This window comes from Nicotiana tabacum, chromosome 11, assembly GCF_000715075.1.
Source record: "Nicotiana tabacum cultivar K326 chromosome 11, ASM71507v2, whole genome shotgun sequence".
NCBI lineage: Eukaryota > Viridiplantae > Streptophyta > Magnoliopsida > Solanales > Solanaceae > Nicotiana > Nicotiana tabacum.
Window position 1 is genome coordinate 63,755,519 of NC_134090.1, and position 23,427 is coordinate 63,778,945.

The following is a 23,427-nucleotide window of genomic DNA, read 5'->3' on the forward strand; positions in this document are numbered from 1 at the left end:
TGAAGGAGGTCTTCTCTCTATCCTCAGGTGCAATGGAGATCTGATTGTACCTTGAGTACCCATCTAGAAAATAGAAGTGTAACCTCCCTGCCAATCTGTCTAGCATCTGATCAATGAAGGGAAGTGGGAAGTGGTCTTTCCAGGTGGCTAGATTTAACTTTCTGTAGTCCATACAAATTCTCCATCCCATGACGGTTTGTGTTGAGATCAGTTCATTTTTATCGTTTTAGATCACCGTCATGCCACCCTTCTTAGGCACACATTGCACCGGGCTAACCCAGTTGCTGTCAGAGATTGGGAAAATGATTCCCGCATCTAACCACTTTATCACTTCTTTCTTCACCACTTCCTTCATATTGGGATTAAGCCTTCTTTGGTGTTCCCTGGAAGGTTTGTGTCCCTCTTCCTGCAGAATCTTATGCATATAGTAGGCAGGGCTGATCCCCTTAATGTCTGCCATGGTCCATCCAATGGCAGTCTTACACTCCTTGAGTACCTGCAAGAGTTGTTGTGCCTGCACATCTAACAAACTAGATGAGATAATAATAGGTAATGTGGAGTCAGGTCCAAGGAACTCATACCTGAGATGGGCGGGTAGTGGCTTCAATTACAGCTTTGGCGGTTCTTCAATGGATGGCTTGGCTGGAGGAGTTTCTCTATTTTCCAAGTGCAAGGGCTCAAATTCAAGAGTTCTATCCCAGAACCCTTTGCTAGTTCTTCTCCATTCACCTCATCTAAATTCATCAGACATGCAGCAAGAGGGTCCTCAATAGTCAACATCTCATCATCAGTTTCCACAATTACATCCACGACATCAATAAGAGAGCAATTGGCAAATTCACTTGGTCGCCTCATAGATTTTTGCACATTGAATGTTATCTCTTCATCGTTCAATCTCATCTTAAGATCCCAAGTCTCACAATCAATGAGAGATCGCCCAGTGGCCAAGAACGGCCTTCCCAAAATTATGGGAATTTCTTCATCCACCTTGCAGTCTAAGATCACAAAATCTACAAGGAACATAAATTTCCCTACCTGAATCAACATATCATCCAGGATACCTGAGGGTCTTTTTACAGTCCTGTCAGCCAACTGCAATAACATAGAGGTGGGTCTAGCTCTTTCAATCCCCAGCCTCTTATAAATCGCCAGGGGCATAAGATTTATGCTGGCCCCTAGATCACAAAGTGTTTTAGCAAAAGCAAAATTATCAATGGTGCAGAGAATCGTGAAACTCCCCGAATCAGACAGCTTCTCAGCAATTGGTCTAGTCACCACCGCACTGCAGGTCTGAGTAAGAGTCATTGTGGCCAGGTCTTGGAAATAGAATTTTCGGGACATCAAGTCCTTCATCATTTTTGCATAACCAGGCATCTCCTTCAACGCATCTATCAATAGAATATTTACCTAAATTTGTTTCAGCATCTCCAATAATTTCTTATATTGTTCCTCTTTTTGGTACTTGGCCAGCCTCTGAGGGAATGGTGCGGGAGGTCTCTTCTTCCCAATGATTTGGGATTGCTCTTTCTCAGCTGCCACCTCAACTACTTGTTCCTGGGCTGTATCAGCTTCTTTCTCAGTCTCACTCTGACTGTTATGTTCTTCCTGGGCAGGTTGGACTGTCACCTCTATTAGTTTCGTTGACTCATCTAGCTCAATGGGCACTGGTATGAGTGTTTTAGCCTGTCTGCTTTCTCGAGCTCTCTCTTGCTCTACGTCTAAATCTCTGCCATTCCGTAGATTCACTGCCATCAGTTGCTTCGGGCCTTGATCTTTTGGATTTATCTAAGTGTATGCAGGTAATGTCCCATGAGGACGATTGTTTAGAGACATTGAAATATGTCCCATCTGCACTTCAATATTCTTGATAACTGAATCATGTGCATCTACTCTTTCATTAATTTTTGCATTAGACCCAATAATCTGCTGCATCATTGCCTCAAGTCTAACAAACCCATCTTTCTGCCATGCACCATACTGCTGCTGAGGAAGGTGATACCCCTGCTGCTGATTTGATTATTATATCCCTGTGGCCTTGGATAATGTGCCATATTATTAGGAGGTCTCATACCTCCCATGTTTCCATTGTTGAACTATGGCTGGACTGGCCTGTACGACTGATTTTGCTGGCCCCAATTCTGACTACCCTGTCTCTGGCCTCCATAATTAGACACATAATTCATGTCTTCAAGGTAGTGATAATGATCATGTTCTGCATTCCACTGGTTATAAATTGGCTGACTAATGCAAGATGTGCACAAGCCCCCATTGGTAGTATCTACGATGTGTACCTGCTGCTTCTGCCCTGACTCTTCCACCTTTTTAGTGAGTATACTTATCTGTGTCAATAAGGTAGCCATATTTTCAGCCATAGAGTTGGATATATTTAAGGGCACTGAGTGAACCACTGGAGTGATAGGTGCATTCCTAGCTGTCTATCCCGAATTCTGTGCCATCTTGTGAAGTAGACTCTGGCCTTCTCTCCATATTTTGCTCAAAAATGCTCCACCAGCTGAAGCATCAACATTACCCTTCACACTATCTGACAATCCCATGTAAAACCGCTGCCCCAACATCAGATCCGGAATACCATGGTGCGGACATATAACCAGCATCCCTTTGAATCGTTCCCATGTTTCATGCAGTGTCTCCATTGGTCTCTGTTTGAAACTCACAATTTCATCAATTTGTTGAGCAGTCTTGTTGAGTGGGTGGAACTTGTTCACGAATTGCTTGACTTACTCCTCCCAAGTTGTTATGGAATTAATAGGGAGTAAGTTTAGTTAGGTCTGGGCAGCTCCTATCACTGAGAATGGAAACAATAATAGCTTGATTGCTTCTAGAGTTATGTTGGGCTGCCTTTTGGTTTTGTATATTGACAGGAAATTCTTTAAGTGCTATTGAGGATCTTCGACTTGTGACCCCGAAAATAGTCCCTTGTTTTGCAACAGGTGCAACATGTTATTCGTGATTTGGAATGATTCAACCTGTATCTGCGGGACTAAAATCGTTGTGGCCAGATTTTCAACTGTGGGTTGTGCCCAGTCATAGAGAGCAGCCTCTGGCATAAGAGGTGCCGCTGGCGCTATTGGTACAGCTGGGTCTTCTTCATGATCTCCCATGTCTGGTTCGAATTGTTCAGTTGTTTGTTGTTGGTTGTTTTTCCAGTTTGCCCGATTCAAGGCCTTGAAAACTCTCTCGGGATCTGATAATGTTTCAAATACTTCACTAGTTATTGATGAGTTTCTAGGCATGCACCTGTACAACCAAGTCAACCAACGTTAAAATTTCAATGTATAGGTTGGGTGTAGAGAAAACTGACTACACTAAGAATTTTTGTATTTCTTTCAATTGTAATTGATAACACCGTTAATTCCCCGGCAATGGTGCCAAAATTTGATCACGCCCAACTATGCCTTATAAAAAGGACACACAGACGTTGCAAATATAATCTGAGTATTTAGCCCAGAGTCGAACCCACAAGGAATTAACCTATCAATTATTCTTGTTAGACTTACTAAATTCTACGGAATCAACTTCCCAAACGTTGTGAATAACAATTGATGATGTTTCTACTAATTAAGAATGAATGTAAATAAGCAACTAGAAACTAACTATGATTAAGTTGTAAACAATTAAGAGAAGGATCTAAGGTTATGATTTCCCCTATTGATGGAATCCCTTCCGGTTATGTTTCACATAGATTCACCAAATAGTCTTTATTGATGGAATCCCTTCCGGTTATGTTCGACAATTACTTAAATATGCACTCTCTCCCGAGTTATGCACACTAAATAGGCACAACTAATTGAGGATCCTGTCAATTAACTACAACAAGCACATAGTTGAACAAATAGAGATTAAAATGGGCAAACTATATTAACATAACAAAAAGTTTATCCTTCAATAGGTTCCATCAAAACCCTAGACAAGGAAATTAGCTACTCATGACAAAACAAGATAAAACTACTAAATTATTCATAATGGGTAATTGCCATAATAGAGAGAAGATAAAAGAACTTTAATGTTTTGTTACTCTTCACACACTTGTTCTTGCCTCTAAAGTAGTCTAAAAATAAGCTTAATCATGTCTTGGGCGAGCTTCTAAAGTTTATAAGGGTTTGGAACAAGTTTTCCCCGAATTACACTTTGGTCCCCAATTTTCTGGTACGTGAACAATTCACCTCAGTCGCGGCTCGACCGCGGCTCGACCGCGGTGAACGCTGAACATTTTGCCTCGAGTACTTGATCTGTCGCGGTTCCACCACGGTTCCACCGTGGTCGCGGTGGATTTCACCTCAGTCCATTTTTTGCTTCTTTATGCTCGGGTATTTCTTGGTTGGGCGTATTATTCACATTATTGACTTCAAAACACTCCGTAGTGTTTCCTCACTTAGATTATTCCCTGCAAAGCAAAAGAACACCAATTAGCGCATTTTGTTATCAATTCGCCTATAAAACAACAATAAAGTATGGTAATATTAAGGTGTAAATATCTTCTATATAGCCTAATATCAACACCCCACACTTAAATCATTGCTAGTCCTCTAGCAATCCACCACACTCTATCAAAGTTCCTTCCCTAAGCTTTTCCTTTAACGACTCACACCTTGAACAATTTACCAAAGTTGCACCTAATAGTGAACAACCTTTGCCTCAACAATCGAATCTCTCGTCCCATGCAATATTCGCACTTACTCAAACTACTCTATACAAGAGTCAAGACTTACCTTTCCTTTGTGAATCATATTCCCTCACATCACACAAGAGAGTAGTTCCTAAATCAATATGACTAAAAACAATAGGAACTCAGATGAACAAAATTCGCTCACTCTCCAAAAAAAATATTCACATGCCATAAAGATGCACCACAGGCTTGTCCGTAGTGTAATATTCTACTAATCGAGCCTCTTCAGTCTAAGATCAATTAGTACTTCATTTGGTTGTAATGTAGGCTAAGGGATGGGGTAGGATATATTTGGATATAGTGACTAGCCTCCCTAAGCAATTTTAATACACAACACATTAACATTCCAGATCATTCTTATGTCAACCGGACATTTCCCATAATTCATTTATAACAACCCATTCCTTTAGGTGCATTTGCATCAAACTACCTCTTATCAACTACTATATTTATTCACAAACAATTTTTTTTTTCGTGGTGCTTCTTCCTTCATTCTTCAAAACTGCACCTTTCCTCTATTTCATTGGCTCCACTCAAAACCAAACCATCACCCCACACTTTAACTTTTGCATATGTAAAGTCCATTCAAGTGCTCATGGGAGGTAAAAAGGTTCAAACAGAAGGCTATTCAAACCATTGGGTAAGGTTCGCAATGTGGTTGCCAAAGAAACAAGCTTATAGGCTCAACGGGGTTAACTAAGATATATTACATTCAGGTGGGTTTATGTTATATATATCTGGCTTAACAAAGAAATGTGTATATCACTTCTAAGACTGAATGAAGCTACTATTTCGATTTGCAAGCACACAAGGAAAGTTCTAGGCATCAAATGTAAAGCATAGAATACAGTATAGCTCACACACACATGGCATATGATTAACTCCGGAGTGATTTATCAATACAGTCTCTTTTGAGTGTTCAAGTCAGCTACAAACATACAACTTTAAGGCACTTTTAGCAAAAGTCAACCATTGAGACTAGGCGTTACACTCTAGTGTCGATTGTGTTCAGGTTTACTAACACCAAGGGATTCTCTTTCTATTCAGCTCGTAGCCCATCAATGCTAAATAAAACTAACAACAAAATAAACAAAAACTACCTACACCCGGTTCAAGCTAAACTCTTGGAAAAGAACCGTGGCCCAAAGAAAAACCAAGGGGGAGTTACTACACTACCTAAAAATAAAATAATTTTTTTTTGGTATTTTCTCTAGACTAACTTCCCTCAAGAACTGTCTCAAATATCCGTCATCAGGAAGAGTCCTTATATATATATTTCAACTTATGTCCCTATATATATATATATATATATATATATGCGACTTATGTCCCTTAAGAGACCTGTCGAAAGGTGTCCTTCATTGGGCCGAGTCAAAGTTAATTACAAGATCCTACCCTACTAATCAATCAAAAATAAAACAACAAAATTAAAGCAACAACATGCAAGGTTACACAATCTATTTACAACACAGCCATCCCCCACCCCACACTTAAAAATATGGCATGTCCCCATGGCAACAAATATAGAGAAGAGTAAGGAGGGGGACTTCCCTGAAGATCAATCCTGATCAGAGACGGTGCTAGGATCGAGGTGACATGCTCGTCCTAGCGCTCGAAGACATCCCATAATCTTCTTCTCCGACTTTGCCTATTGAGTGGTCAGAGTCTCAACTCTGGTGCCCAAGTCTGTGACAAAAGTGTGGAGACCAGCCATATCCTGCTCCAGGGCTATCATGCAGGTACTATGGCGGGGCTGTGAAGGGCCCACCTCATCAACTCTTGTAGGTGGTGGGATCTCAGCTGCCTCAACATCATCATCATCAGATTCATCATCCAATTCATCAACATTCACCACCGGCTCTATCCCAATTCTCATTTTTCTTACCAGGAACGGGGCTTTCAGTGGCAGTTTCCCATCAACTCTAGGGTATTCAGGGACTCTAGCAAGATGGCACAGCCTGGTGACTAGAGAAGGGAAGTAGAAGCCTTTGAGCAGCTCAGGTGATCTAATGAGCATCTCGTCATGTAGGAGCCGAGCCACATCAAAATCCCCGTGGGCCATGAAACAGTAGATCGCTGCCGCTCGTGTTAGATTGACATCGGTCGTATTCCTGGAGGGCAATTGCCGACTTTTGATAATGGTGAGCCAACACTTAGCATCCCAATTGAGAGACTGAGAGTTAAGTGTGATCCGGTGCTTTAACTATATGTATTCTCTGTTTGGCACACAGATAGTCTCAAGAAGAGTTCCCCACAAGGCACTTGTTCGGCTAAAAGTACGATAATCATCAGAGTCCCCCCTGAAAACTGGCAGCTGGTACACCCTGCGGATGGCCACGATAGATGCATTTACCCGTGTATTGTGGAAAATAACAACTTCATTCTCATGTTCCGGACAGTTAGCATAGAACTCCCTTACCATCTGAACATTGGCCTCCTCTGGTACCTCGAAGAAGATGTCCAGCTGACACCTTCTCAACTCATTGAAGATATTCGTGCATTCCACCTCTAAGGCTTGTCGGTCAAATGTACCTCATGTAGCAATTTCTTAGATGCCTTTGCATTGTACTTGTCCTCCACCGGATTGTGGACAAACCTAGTACTGTCAAACTGTGGTGCACTGGCTTGACCTCTAGCTCTCGAGGAGCTTCCCGGTCCACTAGCAGAGGACCCGGCGTTGCGTCTAGATTGTTAATGTTGTTGTTGTTTCTGTTTTTCTAGATATTCCAAATAGAGAAGGGAAAAGTTATTTTCCAGTTTGTAGTGTGGTTGCTATTGAGGATAAATTTTCCCTTTAGACTAATCATCAAGTGAGGAGTGTTATCTAATGGATAAATTAGGATACCCATGCTCTTCCAAAAACGCCTAGTGCCTGGGCAGTAGAGGAATATGTGTTGAACATCTTCTACATTTTCTCTACACACTATGCAAGTGTTATCTATATTGATACCAATGTGGAATAAAAAAGTTCTGCAAGTTATGTGGTTATGCATGCATTGTCAAAGGAAGATTTTTATTTTGTTTGGACAGTGTAAGTCCCAAATCCAACCAAATATGGAGTTTGAAGTGCTACTTGGATTTTTAAGATCGTAACAAGATTTGGTGGTAAAAAGTCCATTAGAATTTGCACCCCAGCTCATAACATCTCTTTTGAAGACATTATTTGGAGTAGGAGTTGTGACAATCTTGTTCATTATATTGCAAGGCAAATCAAAGAGATATTTGAAAGGTCCTATTTGTCTTCTTTAATAATATCTTTTATTGTAATATTATGGTCTTCTTTACCAAAAGTCCCTTGTATGGAGTTTCTTAGAGGGTTGGAGTTATGGATCCATTTGGAGGTCCAAATGTTAATTTTGGAATCAAAGTAGGGTGCCATAAGATGCCCTCATTGCAAATTTTCCAACCTTTTAAAATAGATTTCCAAATCAAGAGGTGCTGATGGTAGATTTTTTTGTTGCCATATTTGTGAGAGATGAGTTGGGCTCAAGGAGTACTAGGGTTTTGCAAAAGTCTCCAGGTGAGGCCTGTTAGTAGGACCATATTTTTGGAGGCTGCCTTACGTATGCCAAGTCCACCCTCAGTTTTACTACTAGTGACGGTTTTCCAATTAACTAAGTGAAGTTTCTTAGAAGTCTTGGTGCTACCCCAATTGAAATCCCTTTGAATTTTATCAATTTGATTGAGAATTTTTACTGGGAGATAAGTATATTGCATGGAGTATATGGGGATAGCATTAAGGGTTCTGATGGCTAGGGTTGTTCTACCAGTTATATTGAGGAAGAAACATTTCCAATGAGACATTTTATTGTGAAATTTATCCACTAAAAATTGAAAGTCTCTAGGCTTAGGACTGTGGTTTAAGATAGGAAATCTCAGGTATTTTCCAAATTCATGACTAACTTTCATACAAAAAGGATTTGAGAAGTAGCTGAAAATGTCCGCTGGGCAGGTTTTTGGTAGGATAATTTTTGACTTGAGAAAATTGATGGATAGTCCTGATTCTTGGTAGAAAAAATATATGCATGATTTAATGCATTGACCAGTTTTTTTGTTCGCCTTACCCATTAGAGTAATGTCATCCGCAAATAGAACATGGGAGAAGGAGGGGCATTTATGGGAGATTTTAATCGAGTCCCAATTCAAAATATCTATTTGGTAATTAATTAGTCTTGAGAGTAATTCAAGGCAAATGATGAAGATATAAGGAGATAGAGGGTCTCTTTGATGAATTCCCCTACTAGGACTAAAGAAATCAGTAGTGGTACCATTAACGAGAATTCCTATTGAGCTGGTATAAATACAATGCATAATTAGATTAGTGTTTTTTGGGGGGAATTTGAAAAATCTGAGAGTTCTATAAACAAAGGACCATTCAAGTCTATCAAACGCTTTCTCTAGGTCAATTTTAATCAACATGTCAAGGTTTGATTTTCTTGATCTACGAAGGTTATTCATTAATTAATAGCGGTGTCACTAATTCTTCTATTTTTAATGAAGCTGGATTGAAGAGGACTAATGAGGTATGTCATGATAGGTTTGATCTTATTGGCAATGATTTTAGTGATAATTTTGTAAGAGGTATTACAGAGACCAATAGGCCTAAAATATTTGAGATTGTTTGCATTAGCAAATTTTGGAATAAGGCATATAAAAGTTTCATTGTACCAATAGGCAGTGTTTAGGTTTCAAAGACCTTATGGCAGTAGTTATAATCGAATTTCTGATGATATGCCAATATTTTTGATAGAAAAAATGGTGGATTTCATTTAGCCCAGGGCTTTGAAAGGTTTAAAAGAAAAAATGACCTTAATAATTTCCACATTTGGGACGCTTAGTCCCTAAATAAGAGTTTAAGTTTTAAAAATTGGACCATAGTCGGAGCAGTATGAAGACGACCTCGGAATGGAATTTCGTTGGTTCTGTTAGCTACGTTGGGTGATTTCGGGCTTAGGGGCATATTCGGATTGTGTTTTGGAGGTATGTAGCTAATTTAGGCTTCAAATGCTGAAAGTTGAATTTTTTAAGTTTTCGGTTCGATAGTGAGATTTTGTTATAGGGATCAAAATGGAATTCGAAAGTTGGAGTATCTCCGTAGTGTTGAATGTGACGTGTGTGCAAAATTTCATGTCTTTCGGACGAGGTTTGATAGACCTTTTGATCGAAAGCGTGATTTGAGAGTTTTTGGAATTCTTAGGCTTGAATCCGATGTAGAATTGGCGTTTTGATGTTGTATTGGGCGTTTAGAAGGTTGTAACAAGTTTGAATGATATTTTAGGATTGGTTGGCATGTTCGGTTGAGGTCTCGGGGGCCTCGGGTGTGTTTCGAGTGGTTAACGGAGGGTGTTTGGCCTTAAAAGAACTACTGTTGCTGCTGTATTTCTTGGTTCTGGTTTCCTTATATGCAATCACACTAGTGGGGCTACGATCGCATAGGTTTGTTGGTGAGGTGGCAGAATTTGTGCTATGCGATCACCAGGATTTTTCCGCGATCGCGAATTGATAGGAGTCAAAACAGTGCATTCGCATGAGGTTGTACGCGAATGCACAGTGTGGACACGTGTGGCAGGGGGGTGATTGGTTATTGTGTGCGAACGCGGTTGGGTGTACGTGATTGCATAGAGGGAGGAGAGCCAATGCTATGCAACCGCATGTGATGGATCGCGAACGCACTGAAGAATTTTTATAAAAAGCTAGGTAGTGTTTTAATATCCCAATTCGCAACCCTTCTCCATTTTTCCACCATTCTTGAACGTGGATTGAAGCTTTTGAAAGAGATTTTTCAGGAAACCAAAGGGGAATCATTTGGATGTAATATTCTTGACTTCATAACTCGTTTATATGTGATTAAAGGTCTAATTAGTGGTGAGAATTTGGAGAAATTAGTGCAATAATGGGTAATTAGGACTTGAGATTAAGAGACCTTAAAATGGGAATTTGAGGGGCCATTTGGACTCCGATTTAAGTGTTCTTGGTATGTATAGACTCGTGGGTGGATGAGGATCCTTATTATGTAAATTTTATCCGATTTGGAGATGTGGCTCCGAGGGACATTTTGGTCATTTTACCTAATTTCGCGTATTAGCTTAGAATTTGTTTGTAGAATCAGTTACTTGAAGTATTATTTATATCATGCAATTGAATTGAATATATTTGGAACATTTGGAGTCGAGTTCTCGTGGCAAGAACGTGTTTTCAGGTTGATTTTGAGCCGGTTCGAGGTAAGTGGCTTGCCTAACTTTGTGTGGGGGACTTCCCCTTAGGATTTTGTATTGTTGATATTTAAAATGCCTTGTAAGTGAGGTGATGAGTGCGTTCTTGTGCTAATTTTTGAAAATTCGGTTTTCATTAAGTAATTAAAATTGTGTTTCTCCTCCTGTTATTACTACTTGAAATTTCAGCCCGTTGTTAGCTTAGGGAAGCATGTCGAAGTGATTTAATTGCTTTATTTGCTCAAACTACTTTATCTGAATTCTGTGCAGCATGCTAGGCAAGAATTACCTGTTTTCCTTAATATGAAATTGACATTTGCTGAATATTTTTCATGTTGTTGCTGTGTATTTACATTTGGGACTACAGATGTGGGATTCCGGTAGATCCCCCTTGTCTGTTTATTTGGGACTACGGATGTGGTATTCCGGTGGATCCCCCTACACAGTTATATGGAACTACGGGACTGCACCTGGTAGATTCCTCCAATATTGGGTATTTACTTTTGGGACTACGAATCAGGATTCCGGTAGATCCCCGCGCACTATGAGTTGGACTACGACATGGTATCCCGGGAGATCCATTGGATATGTATATTTGGGACTACAGGACGGTATCCTGGGAGATCCCCGGTTGCTATCTCTAAGTTGAATTGTACTCCTTTTCTGTGATTATTTGTCTCTATTATAGTTACTGTTGTTCCTTCTATTCTGTGTTATTTCTTACTGTTGAATTTAGTTACACTGTCTTTTTCTATATTGTTTTACCTTATATTTCATTTGATCTCAGTAGGGCCCTGACTTTCCTCGTCACTACCCGACCGAGGTTAGGTTTGGCACTTATTGAGTATCGCTGTGGTGTACTCATGCCCTTTCTGCGCATGTTTTTCATGTGCAGATCCAGGTACTTCGACTCAGACTTATCACGCTTGAGAAGAGGTGCTTGTAGAGACTCTGAGGTATATCTGCCGCATCCGCAGACCAAAGAGTTCCTTTCTACTCTCCTTTTTTAAGTATTAGCCCTTCTGTATTTCTTTCTTTTGTTAGATATTCTGGAGTTAGCCACTTGTAGACATTCAAAAGCTTGCGTTTTATGAGATTTCGGGTTTTGGAAAATGTTGTTAGTTTCGAGAGTTGTTATTGTATATGCCGAGCGACATCTTAAACAGTGTTTTATTTTACTATTTTGGTTTTTAATTATTTCTTCCACAATTTTTATTTATTTTCTGTATTGTTAGGCTTACCTAGTCGTAGAGACTAGGTGCCGTCACGATGGTCCACGGAGGGCGAACCGGGGTCGTGACAAGTTGGTATCAAAGCTGTAGGTTCATAGGAGTCATGAATCACAAACCGATTTATTAGAGTCTCGCGGGTCAGTACGGAGATATCTGTACTTATCTGCGACTATGTAACTGTTAGGAAAATTCCACTTCATTTGATTTCCTTGTCGTGCGAGATTTTGATGTCACAATTCTAAACTTCTGTCTTCTATTCTCTCACAGATAGTGAGGACACGTGCTACCCGAGATGATCAGGCACCCGCACCCCCTACTACAGCCGTCAGAGGCCGAGGCCGGGATAGAGGCCGAGGACGCGCACGTGGTGCAGCCAGAGCACCTGCGTGAGCTGCCACCGAGGTACTGCTAGCAGTTCCAGCCGCAGTCAGGCACCTGATATGCCTACTGCTACTACTACTCCAGCTCTTCAGGAGACTCTTGCGCAGTTCATGAGCATGTACACCACTTTGGCTCAGGCAGGGTTGTTTCCCTTTGCTGCAGCCACATCTCAGGCTCGAGGAAGAGCACAAACTCCCGCTGCCCGCACTTCTGAGCAGCGAGTGCATGTTGATTAGGTCCCAGAGATTATTCTTGTACCGCCCGCAGTCCCAGATCAGCCCGAGGATAGGGCAGTGGCTTCAAAGGATGAGTAGCAGAGGCTTGAGAGGTTCAAGAAGTATGATCCTCCTGTATTTAGTGGGTTAGCATCAGATGATGCCTTAGGATTTTTGGAGGAGTGCTACCGTATCCTCCGCACTATGGGTATATCAGGATCGAGTGGGGTTTCTTTCAATGCCTTCTAGCTTCGAGGAGCCGCCTATGAGTGGTGGCATACATATGAGTTAGACAGTCCAGATGAGGCAACTTCACTGACTTGGACTCGATTTTCAGATATGTTCCCAAGGGAGTTTGTTCCTCAGAGCCTCAGGGATGCATGGCGTGCAGAGTTTGAGCATTTGTGCAAGGGTACTATAACTATCTTGGAGTATGCTGTCCGTTACGCTATCTTGGCTAGACATGCCCCAGCCTTGGTTTCTACTGTTCGCGAGAGGGTTCGCCGGTTTATTGAGGGGCTTATTCCTAACATCAGGTCTAGCATGGCTCGTGAGTTGGAGATGGATATTTCTTATCAGCAGGTGGTGAGCATTACTAGGAGGATTGAGGGTATGCATGCTAGGGAAAGAGAGGAGAGGGAGGCCAAGAAGTCTCGAGAGTTGGGCCATTATTCTGGTGCCCGTGCCCCTGTTGCAAATCGTTATGGTAGGGGTTATATGAGCCGCCCCGTTCATTTAGCTCTTCCAGCAGCCAATGGTATTCCTGCTCCTCCTAGGCCTCAGAAGCCTAATTATGCACCTCTAGTATCAAGTGCGCCTCCTGCGCGGGGTGCTTTCACAGGTCAGTCCAGCAGACCTGGCCCGAGCTAGTCACAACCACCATGTCCTCCTAGAGTTTGTTTTGAGTGTGGTGACACACGCCATGTGGTGAGGGAGTGCCCTAGACTTGGGAGGAGTGCACCTCTACAGACTTCTCAGCCATAGCGTACCCAACAGAGTTCTCAAGCTATGGTTACAGCTCCAGTTGCTACCCCACCTGCCCAGCCAGCTAGAGGTGGAGGTCGGGGAGGTAAAGGTCGCCCTAGAGGGGGAGGCCCGACCCGATACTATGCCCTTCTTGCCTGTATCGAGGTTGTTGCCTCTGATTCTATCATCACAGATATTATACTAGTTTGTCATAGGGATGCACCGGTTCTATTCGATCCAAGCTCCACTTATTCTTATGTGTCTTCTTATTTTGCTCTGCATTTGGGTGTACCTCGAGATTCTTTGAGTTCCCCCATTTATGTTTCTACTCATATGGGAGATTTTCTTGTTTTGGACCGTGTTTATCGGTCGTGTTTGGTTGCTGATCACGCCCAACTATGCCTTATAAAAGGACACTGCGGACGTTGCAAATATAACCTAAGTATTTATGCCCAGAGTCGAATCCACAGAGAATTAACCTATCAATTACTTTCATTGGACTTACTAAATTCTTTAGAATCAACTTCCCCAAACGTTATGAATAACAGTTGATGGTATATTTAATAACTAAGATTGAAAGTCAACAAACAGTGGTAAACTAAATATGCTTAGGTTGTGAACAGTAATGAGAAGGTTCTAAGGTAGTGATTTCCCCTATTGATTGAATCCCTTCCGTTTATGTTTCATATAGATTTACCAACACATATCTTTCAACCATGAACACTCAAATTATCGTGAATCTCTCCCGAGTAATCACGATAATTTACTAGACGCACTCTCCCGAAATACGCTAGCTGGCTTTGTTTATTACAGTTCACTTTAGATTGCACCCAAGACTTTGTTATCCCTAATCCCGCCTTTAAACCCGCAGTTATAGATCCCTCTTATACTTTGGGAGTGATGTTGTTCACAATTACCTACATATGCACTCTCTCTCGAGTTATGCATACTAAATAGGCATAGCAAATTGAGGATCCTGTCAATTAACTACAACAAACACGTAGTTGAACAAATAGAGATTAAACTGGCAAACTATATTAACATAATCAAGAAGTTCATCCTTCAATAGGTTCCATCAAAACCCTAGACAAAGGATTTAGCTACTCATGACAATGGGTAAATAAACTATGAAAATATCATGATCAAAATTGCAAGAAAAATAAACAGAAGAAGAAAATATGATGTTTTGGGTGATCTCTCACACTTGTTTTTCTTGCCAAAGTACTTTCTAAAACATTCTTTGCCTCCCTTGGACGAGTTCTATTGTTTAATATAGGGTTTGGGGCTAACAATCCCGTGTTTTGCACTTCAGTCCCTTAATTTTCCGCTTCCTGCCGCGGTCCTACTGCGGTTACGCCAGGATTGCGGCCAACTATCCTCTTAGAATCCGCAACAGCCTTCTGCCGCAGTCCGACCGCGGTTACGCTGGGACCGCGGTAGTCCATCTCCAGTTCTGGTTTTGCTGCCTTCGCGTGGTGCACTTAGCGGATATTGTAAGATTGGTCTCTTTTTCTCCGTAATTGATCCCACAAGTACTCCATAGACTTTCTTTTATTGTATATAGCCTGCAAAGCATGAAAAGCACTAATCAGAGCATTTTGTTATCACTTTTTACCATAAAAACTATACAAGAAAGTGGTTCTTTAGGGCCTAATTATAGTCCAATTCACCTATTATCAGTTGCTCTTAGTGGTTTTAAGACCAAAGCCGATTTATTGTTGCTCAGCATGGTAGATTTTGATATTATCTTGGGCATGGACTGGTTGTCGCCCCATTCTAAATGGTCCAGACCATCGTGACCTGAGTTTACCCGGAAATAGCCTTAATCGTGAGTTATAAAGCAACACCATATCTCCATGATTGAAATTTCGCTCCACAATGTTCTTGTCGTGCAACCTCTTTATTCTTTCCTTGTACAACTTTGTGCTCTCAAAAGCAAGGTGTCTGAACTCGTCGAGCTCATGCAATTCTGTGATCCTCGTTGTGCCCGCAGCCTCGATGTCTAGATTCAGCTGTTTCAGTGCCCACCACGCTCTAGGTTCAAGTTCCACTGGCAAATGGCAGGCCTTTCCGAACACCAACTTATATGGTGACATACCAATCAGTGTTTTAATAGCAGTTCTATAGGCCCAGAGTGCATCATCTAACTTTTTTGCCCAATCAGTTCTTGTGGCGTTCACAGTCTTGGTTAGCACACTCTTTATCTCTCTATTGGACACTTCAACCTGCCCACTAGTTTGCGGGTGATAAGGGGTAGCCACCTTGTGGCGTACATCATACTTTGCAAGCAACTTCTCGAAAGCTCTATTACAGAAGTGAGTGCCTCCGTCACTGATAATCGCTCTTGGTGTCCCAAATCTGGTGAATATGTTCTTCTTCAAAAACCCCACCACCACTCTTGCATCATTAGTGGGCAACGCTGCAGCTTCTACCCATTTGGACACATAATCCACAGCAACAAGTATGTACTTATTGCCATAGGAGCTGACGAAGGGACCCATGAAGTCAATCCCCCAGACATCAAACACTTCCACCTCTTGAATTGGGTTCATGGGCATCTCATGGCGACGAGAAATGTTCCCGGTTCGCTGACATTCATTGCAGCCCTTCACCCATTGGTGCGCATCTTTAAACACTGTTGGCCAAAAGAATCCGGCCTCAAGCACTTTCGCAGCTGTCCTGACCCCTCCCAAATGTCCTCCATAAGCCGATGTGTGACAAGCCTGCAAAACAGAAGATTGTTCTATCTCGGGGACACACCTCCGGATCATATTGTCAACATAAATTCTAAATAGGTAAGGCTCATCCCAATAATACATGCGGCAGTCACGATAAAACGTTTTCTTTTGTACAGATGAAAGGTCATAGAGAACTACACCGTAGGCAAGGTAATTTGCAAAATCTGCATACCATGGCGCTTTCTCAAGATTAGTAGCGAGCAACTGCTCGTCTAGAAAGGTTTCCAGAATATCTTCAACCTCAACTGCATTTTCAGCTCTCTCAAGTCGTGATAGATGATCAACGACTTGGTTCTCTGTGCCCTTACGGTCACGAATTTCAAGGTCAAATTCTTGCAGCAGCAACACCCAACGAATCAGGCGCAGCTTAGACTTCTTCTTCTCAATCAAGTACCTGAGAGCTACATGATCAGTGTATACAATTACCTTAGAACCAATCAGATATGATCTAAACTTATCGAAAGCAAACACCACAACCAACATCTCCTTCTCAGTCACCGTATAGTTTAGCTGGGCTCCACTCAACATTCTACTTGTATAGTAGATTGGATGCATCAGCTTGTCCTTCCGCTGTCCCAGCACTGCCCCCACTGCGTAGTCACTGGCATCACACATGAGTTCGAATGGCTTCTCCCAGTTGGGGGCAACAATGATAGGTGCTGTGACCAGTCTCTTTTTCAGCTCCTCGAATGCTACCCTGCAATCATCAGAAAACAAGAAAGGGTGATCTTTTTCTAACAACTTACAGAGAGGGTTGGCAATTTTTGAGAAGTCTTTTATGAATCTCCGGTAGAAACCGGCATGCCCTAGGAAGCTTCTGATTGCTTTAACTGAAGTTGGAGGGGGTAACTTTGCTATTACATCCAATTTAGCACGATCTACCTCAATTCCTTTGCTTGACACCCGGTGTCCCAAGACTATGCCTTCTTGTACCATGAAGTGGCACTTCTCCCAGTTCAGAACCAGGTTAGTCTCGATACACCGTTTTAGCACACGCGTCAGATTTATCAGGCACTCATTAAATGAATTCCCCACCACTGAGAAGTCATCCATGAACACCTCCATTATGTCCTCTACCATGTCAGTGAATATGACCATCATGCACCATTGGAATGTGGCAGGTGCGTTGCATAGGCCAAAGGGCATCCTCCGAAAGGCATAAATGCCATAAGGACAAGTGAAAGAGGTCTTCTCTCTGTCCTCAGGTGAAATGGAAATCTGGTTGTATCTTGAGTACCCGTTCAGAAAACAGAAGTGTGACCTCCCTACCAGTTTGTCTAACATCTGATCAATGAAGGGAAGTGGGAAGTGGTCTTTTCGGGTGGCTAGATTTAGCTTTCTATAATCCATGCAAATTCTCCAGCCCGTGACTGTTCTTGTGGAGATCAATTCATTGTTATCATTCTTAACTACCGTCATACCACCCTTTTTAGGTACACATTGAACTGGGATAACCCAGCTGCTGTTAGAGATTGGGAAGATAATTCCCGCATCTAACCACTTTATTACTTCCTTTTTCACCACTTCCTTCATGTTGGGGTTCAGCCTTCTTTGGTGTTCCGTGGAAGGTTTGTGTCCCTCTTCCAGTAGAATTTTGTGCATACAATAGGTAGGGTTGATCCCCTTTATGTCTGCCATAGTCCACCCAATGGCAGTCTTGCACTCCTTAAGTACCTGCAAGAGTTGTTGCGCCTGCACATCTAACAAACTAGATGAGATAATAACAGGTAATGTGGAGTTAGGTCCAAGGAATTCATACCTGAGATGGTTGGGCAATGTCTTTAACTCCAGCTTTGGTGGTTCTTCGATAGATGGCTTGGGTGGAGGAGTCTCTCGATTTTCCAAGTGTAAGGGCTCAAATTCTAGAGTTCTATCCCAGAACCCTCTACCCTCTAATGCCAACACCCATTCCGCCAGTTCCTCTCCATTCACCTCATCCAAATTCATTAAACATGCAGCAAGGGGGTCCTCAATGGTTAGCACCTCATCATCAGTCTCCACGATTACATCCACGGCATCAATAAGAGAACAATTGGCGAATTCACTTGGTCACCTCATAGATTTCTGCACATTGAATGTTATCTCCTCATCGTTCAATCTCATCTTGAGCTCCCCGATTTCACAATCAATGAGCGCTCTCCCTGTGTCCTTGAATGGTCTTCCCAAAATTATGGGAATCTCTTTATCCACTCTGCAGTCTAAGATCACAAAATCTGCAGGGAATACAAATTTCCCTACCTGAACTAGCACATCATCCAGTATACCAGAGGGTCGTTTCACTGTCCTATCAGTCAGCTGCAACAACATAGAGGTGGGTCTAGCTCTTCCAATGCCCAGCCTCTTATAAATTGCCAGGGGCATAATATTGATGCTGGCCCCTAGATCACACAGTGCTTTAGCAAAAGCAAAATTACCAATAGTGCATGGAATTGTAAAGCTCCCTAGGTCAGACAGCTTTTCTACAATTGGTCTAGTCACCACTACACTACATGTCTGAGTAAGAGTAACTGTGGCCCAGTCTTGGAAATCAAACTTTCGGGACATCAAGTCCTTCATCATTTTCGCATACTCAGGCATCTCCTTCAAAGCTTCAATCAATGGTATGTTTACCTGGATTTGTTTCAGCATTTCGAAGAACTTCTTGTATTGTTCCTCCTTTTGATACTTAGCCAGCCTCTGAGGGAAAGGTGCAGGAGGTCTCTTCTTCCCAATCAACTGGGATTGATACTTATCAGCTGCTACATCAACTACTGGTTCCTAGACTGTCTCAGCTTCTTTCTCGGTCGCATTCTGGATGCTATTTTCTTCTTGGGCAGGCTGGACTGGCACCTCCGTCAGTTTCGTTGACTCATCCAGCTCAATGGGGACTGGTATAAGTGTCTCAGCTTGTTTAGTTTCTCGAGCCCTCTCTTGCTCTACATCCAGATCTCTGTCATTACGTAGACTTACCGCCATCAGCTGCTTTGGGCCTTGATCTTTTGGATTTATCTGGGTGTCTGCAGGTAGTGTCCCATGAGGACAATTGTTCAGAGACATAGAAATTTGGCCCACCTGCACTTCAATATTCTTGATTGCTGCATCTTGTGCATCCACTCTCTCATTAATCTTTGCATTAGACCCAATAACCTGCTGCATCATTGCCTCAAGTCTAGCAAACCCATCTTCCTGCCTTCCACCATGCTGCTGCTGAGGAGGGTGATACCCCTGCTGCTGATTCTGATTATTATATCCCTGTGGCCTTGGGTAAGGTGCCATATTGTTAGGGGGTCTCATACCTCCCATGTTTCCATTGTTGAACTGTGGATGGACTGGCCTGTATTGCTGATTTTGCTGGCCCCAATTCTGACACCATGTCTCTGACCTCCATAATTAGACACATAATTCATGTCTTCAGGGTAGTGGTGATGATCATATTCTGCATTCCATTGGTTACCGATTGGCTGACTAATGCAAGATGCGCACAAGCCCCCATTGGTAGTATCTACGATATGTACCTGCTGCTTCTGCCCTGACTCTTCCACCTTTTTGGTGAGTATACTCATCTGTTTCAATAAGGTGGCCATATTTTCAGCCATAGAGTTGGATGGATCTAAGGGCACTAAGTGAACCAGTGGAGTGATAGGTGCATTCCTGGTTGTCCATCCCGAATTTTGTTCCATCTTGTCAAGCAGACTCTGGCCTACTCTCCATGTTTTGCTCAAAAATGCTCCACCAGCTGAAGCATCAACAATGTTCTTCATGCTATCTGACAATCCCATGTAAAACCGCTGCCCCAACATCAGATCTGGAATACCATGGTGCGGGCATATAACCAGCATCCCTTTAAAGCGCTCCCATGTTTCATGCAGTATCTCCATTGGTCTCTGTTTAAAACTCAAAATTTCATCAATTTGTTGAGCAGTATTATTGGGTGGGTGGAACTTGTTATGGAATTGCCTGACTAACTCATCCCAAGTTGTTATAGAATTTATGGGAAGTGAGTTTAGCCAAGTCTGGGCAGCTCCCGTCACTGAGAATGGAAACAATAACAGCTTGATTGCTTCAGGAGTTACATTGGGCTGCCTTTGGATTTTGCAGATAGAGAGGAAGTTCTTCAAGTGCTGCTGAGGATCTTCGACTTGCGACCCCGAAAATAGTCCCTTGTTCTGCAACAAGTGCAGCATGTTATTCGTAATTTGGAATGACTCAGCCTGTATCTGCGGAACTACAATGGTTGTGGGCAGATTTTCAACTGTGGGTTGTGCCCAGTCATAGAGAGCAGCCTCTGGCACTATTGGTACCGCTGGGTTTTCCTCGTGATCCCCCATGACTGTTTCGAATTGTGCAGTTATTGGTTGTTGTTTGTTTTTTCGATTAGCCCGATTCAAGGTCTTGAAAACTTTCTTGGGATCTGATAATGCTTCAAATACTTCACCAGATCTCGATGAGTTTCTATGCATGCACCTGTGCAACCAAGTCAACAAACATTAAAATTTCAATGTAAAAATTGGGTATAGAGAAAAAAATGACTACAATAAGAATTTTTGTACTTCTTTCAATTGTAATTGATAACACCGTTAACTCCCCGGCAATGGTGCCAAAATTTGATCACGCCCAACTATGCCTTACAAAAGGACACTGCGGACGTTGCAAATATAACCTGAGTATTTATGCCCAGAGTCGAATCCACAGAGAATTAACCTATCAATTACTTTCGTTGGACTTACTAAATTCTTTAGAATCAACTTCCCCAAACGTTGTGAATAACAGTTGATGGTATATTTAATAACTAAGATTGAAAGTCAACAAACAGTGGTAAACTAAATATGCTTAAGTTGTGAACAGTAATGAGAAGGTTCTAAGGTAGTGATTTCCCCTATTGATAGAATCCCTTCCGTTTATGTTTCATATAGATTTACCAACAACATCTCTATCAACCATGAACACTCAAATTATCGTGAATCTCTCCCGAGTAATCACGATAATTTACTAGACGCACTCTCCCTAAATACGCTAGCTGGCTTTGTTTATTACAGTTCACTTTAGATTGCACCCAAGACTTTGTTATCCCTAATCCCGTCTTTAAACCCGCAGTTATAGATCCCTCTTATAATTTGGGAGTGATGTTGTTCACAATTACCTACATATGCACTCTCTCTCGAGTTATGCATACTTAATAGGCACAACTAATTGAGGATCCTGTCAATTAACTACAACAAACACGTAGTTGAATAAATAGATATTAAACTGGCAAACTATATTAACATAATCAAGAAGTTCATCCTTCAATAGGTTCCATCAAAACCCTAGACAAAGGATTTAGCTACTCATGACAATGGGTAAATAAACTATGAAAATATTCATGATCAAAATTGCAAAAAAAATAAACAGAAGAAGAAAATATGATGTTTTGGGTGATCTCTCACACTTGTTTTTCTTGCCAAAGTACTTTCTAAAACATTCTCTACCTCCCTTGGACGAGTTCTATTATTTAATATAGGGTTTGGGGCTAACAATCCCGTATTTTGCACTTCAGTCCCTCAATTTTCTGCTTCCTGCCCCGGTCCTACCGCGGTTATGCCAGGACCGCGCCCAACTATCCTCTCAGAATCCGCAACAGCCTTCTGCCACTGTCCGATCGCAGTTTTGCTGGGACCGCGGTAGTCCATCTCCAGTTCTGGTTTTGCTGCCTTCGCGTGGTGCACTTAGCGGATATTGTAAGATTGGTCTCTTTTTCTCCGTAATTGATCCCACAAGTACTCCATAGACTTTCTTTTATTGTATATAGCCTGCAAAGCATGAAAAGCACTAATCAGAGCATTTTGTTATCACTTTTTACCATAAAAACTATACAAGAAGGTGGTTCTTTAGGGCCTAATTATAGTCCAATTCACCTATTATCAGTTGCTCTTAGTGGTTTTGAGACCAAAGCCGATTTATTGTTGCTCAGCATGGTAGATTTTGATTTTATCTTGGGCATGGACTGGTTGTTGCCCCATTATTCTATTCTTGATTGTCACGCCAAAACTGTGGCGCTGGCTATGCTAGGTGTACCGCGTGTTGAGTGGAGGGGTACTTTAGATCACACTCCCAGTAGAGTTATTTCTTTCCTTAAGGCTCAATGTATGGTTGAGAAGGGATGCGACACATATCTAGCTTATGTGAGAGATGTCAGTATTGATACCCCTTCAGTTGATTCAGTCCCGGTAGTACGGAATTTTCCTGATGTGTTTCCAGCTGATCTTTCGGGCATGTCGCCTGATAGAGATATTGATTTTGGCATTGATCTGTTGCCGGGCACTCAACCCATTTCTATTTCTCCGTATTGTATGGCCCCTCCTGAGTTGAAAGAGTTGAAGGATCAATTATAGGAATTGCTTGATAAGAGTTTTATTCAGCCCAGTGTATCACCTTGGGGTGGTCCTATCTTGTTTGTAAAGAAAAAGGATGGTTCTATGCGTATGTGTATTGATTATCGCCAGTTGAACAAAGTTACAGTAAAGAACCGTTACCCTTTGCCTCGTATTGATGATCTGTTTGACCAGTTACAGGGTGCACGAGTGTTTTCTAAGATTGACTTGCGTTCAGGGTACCATCAGTTGAAGATTCGGGAGCCAGATATCCCGAAGACTGCTTTCATTACTCGGTATGGTCATTACAAGTTCCTTGTTATGTCATTTGGGCTGACCAATGCCCCATCAGCCTTTATACATTTGATGCACAGTGTGTTCCGGCCATATCTTGACTCATTCGTCATTGTCTTTATTGATGATATTCTGGTGTATTCCCGGAGTCGGGAAGATCACAAATAGCACCTTAGGACAATGCTTCAGACCTTGAGAGAGAAGAAGTTGTATGTTAAGTTCTCGAAATGTGATTTTGGTTGGATTTTGTGGCATTCTTAGGCCACGTAGTGTCGAGTGAAGGTATTCAGGTGGATCCGAAGAAAGTAGAGGCAGTGTAGAGTTGGCCCAGACCATCCTCAGCTATAGAGATCCGTAGTTTTCTTGGCTTGGC

General features: G+C 42.0%; 1 protein-coding gene and 1 non-coding gene across 2 annotated transcripts; one reads left to right on the forward strand and one right to left on the reverse strand.

The window, feature by feature from the left end:
• Positions 1-15,174: 15,174 nt before the first annotated feature.
• LOC142165873 (uncharacterized) lies at positions 15,175-19,059 on the reverse strand. Its single transcript, XM_075224255.1, has 5 exons — positions 18,670-19,059; positions 18,191-18,426; positions 16,858-17,032; positions 15,541-15,774; positions 15,175-15,258 (listed from the first exon to the last, which is right to left on the reverse strand). Exons 1-5 carry the CDS (start codon positions 19,057-19,059, stop codon positions 15,175-15,177), a joined length of 1,119 nt encoding a protein of 372 aa, XP_075080356.1.
• A 1,161-nt stretch (positions 19,060-20,220) lies between these two features.
• LOC142166642 (small nucleolar RNA R71) lies at positions 20,221-20,327 on the forward strand. The gene has a single exon (XR_012697045.1). It is a non-coding gene; the product is annotated as a small nucleolar RNA R71 (small nucleolar RNA).
• Positions 20,328-23,427: the final 3,100 nt, after the last annotated feature.

Coding starts and splice junctions, on each gene's coding strand:
- LOC142165873 (XM_075224255.1), bottom strand. CDS start 19,059: ATGCTGAAACAAATCCAGGTAAACATACCATTGATTGAAGCTTTGAAG. Junction 18,427..18,669: donor TGGATGATGTGCTAGTTCAG/GTAGGGAAATTT, acceptor GTAATCGTGGAG/ACTGATGATGAGGTGCTAAC. Junction 17,033..18,190: donor ACATTGCCCAACCATCTCAG/GTATGAATTCCT, acceptor GTGTGATGCCAG/TGACTACGCAGTGGGGGCAG.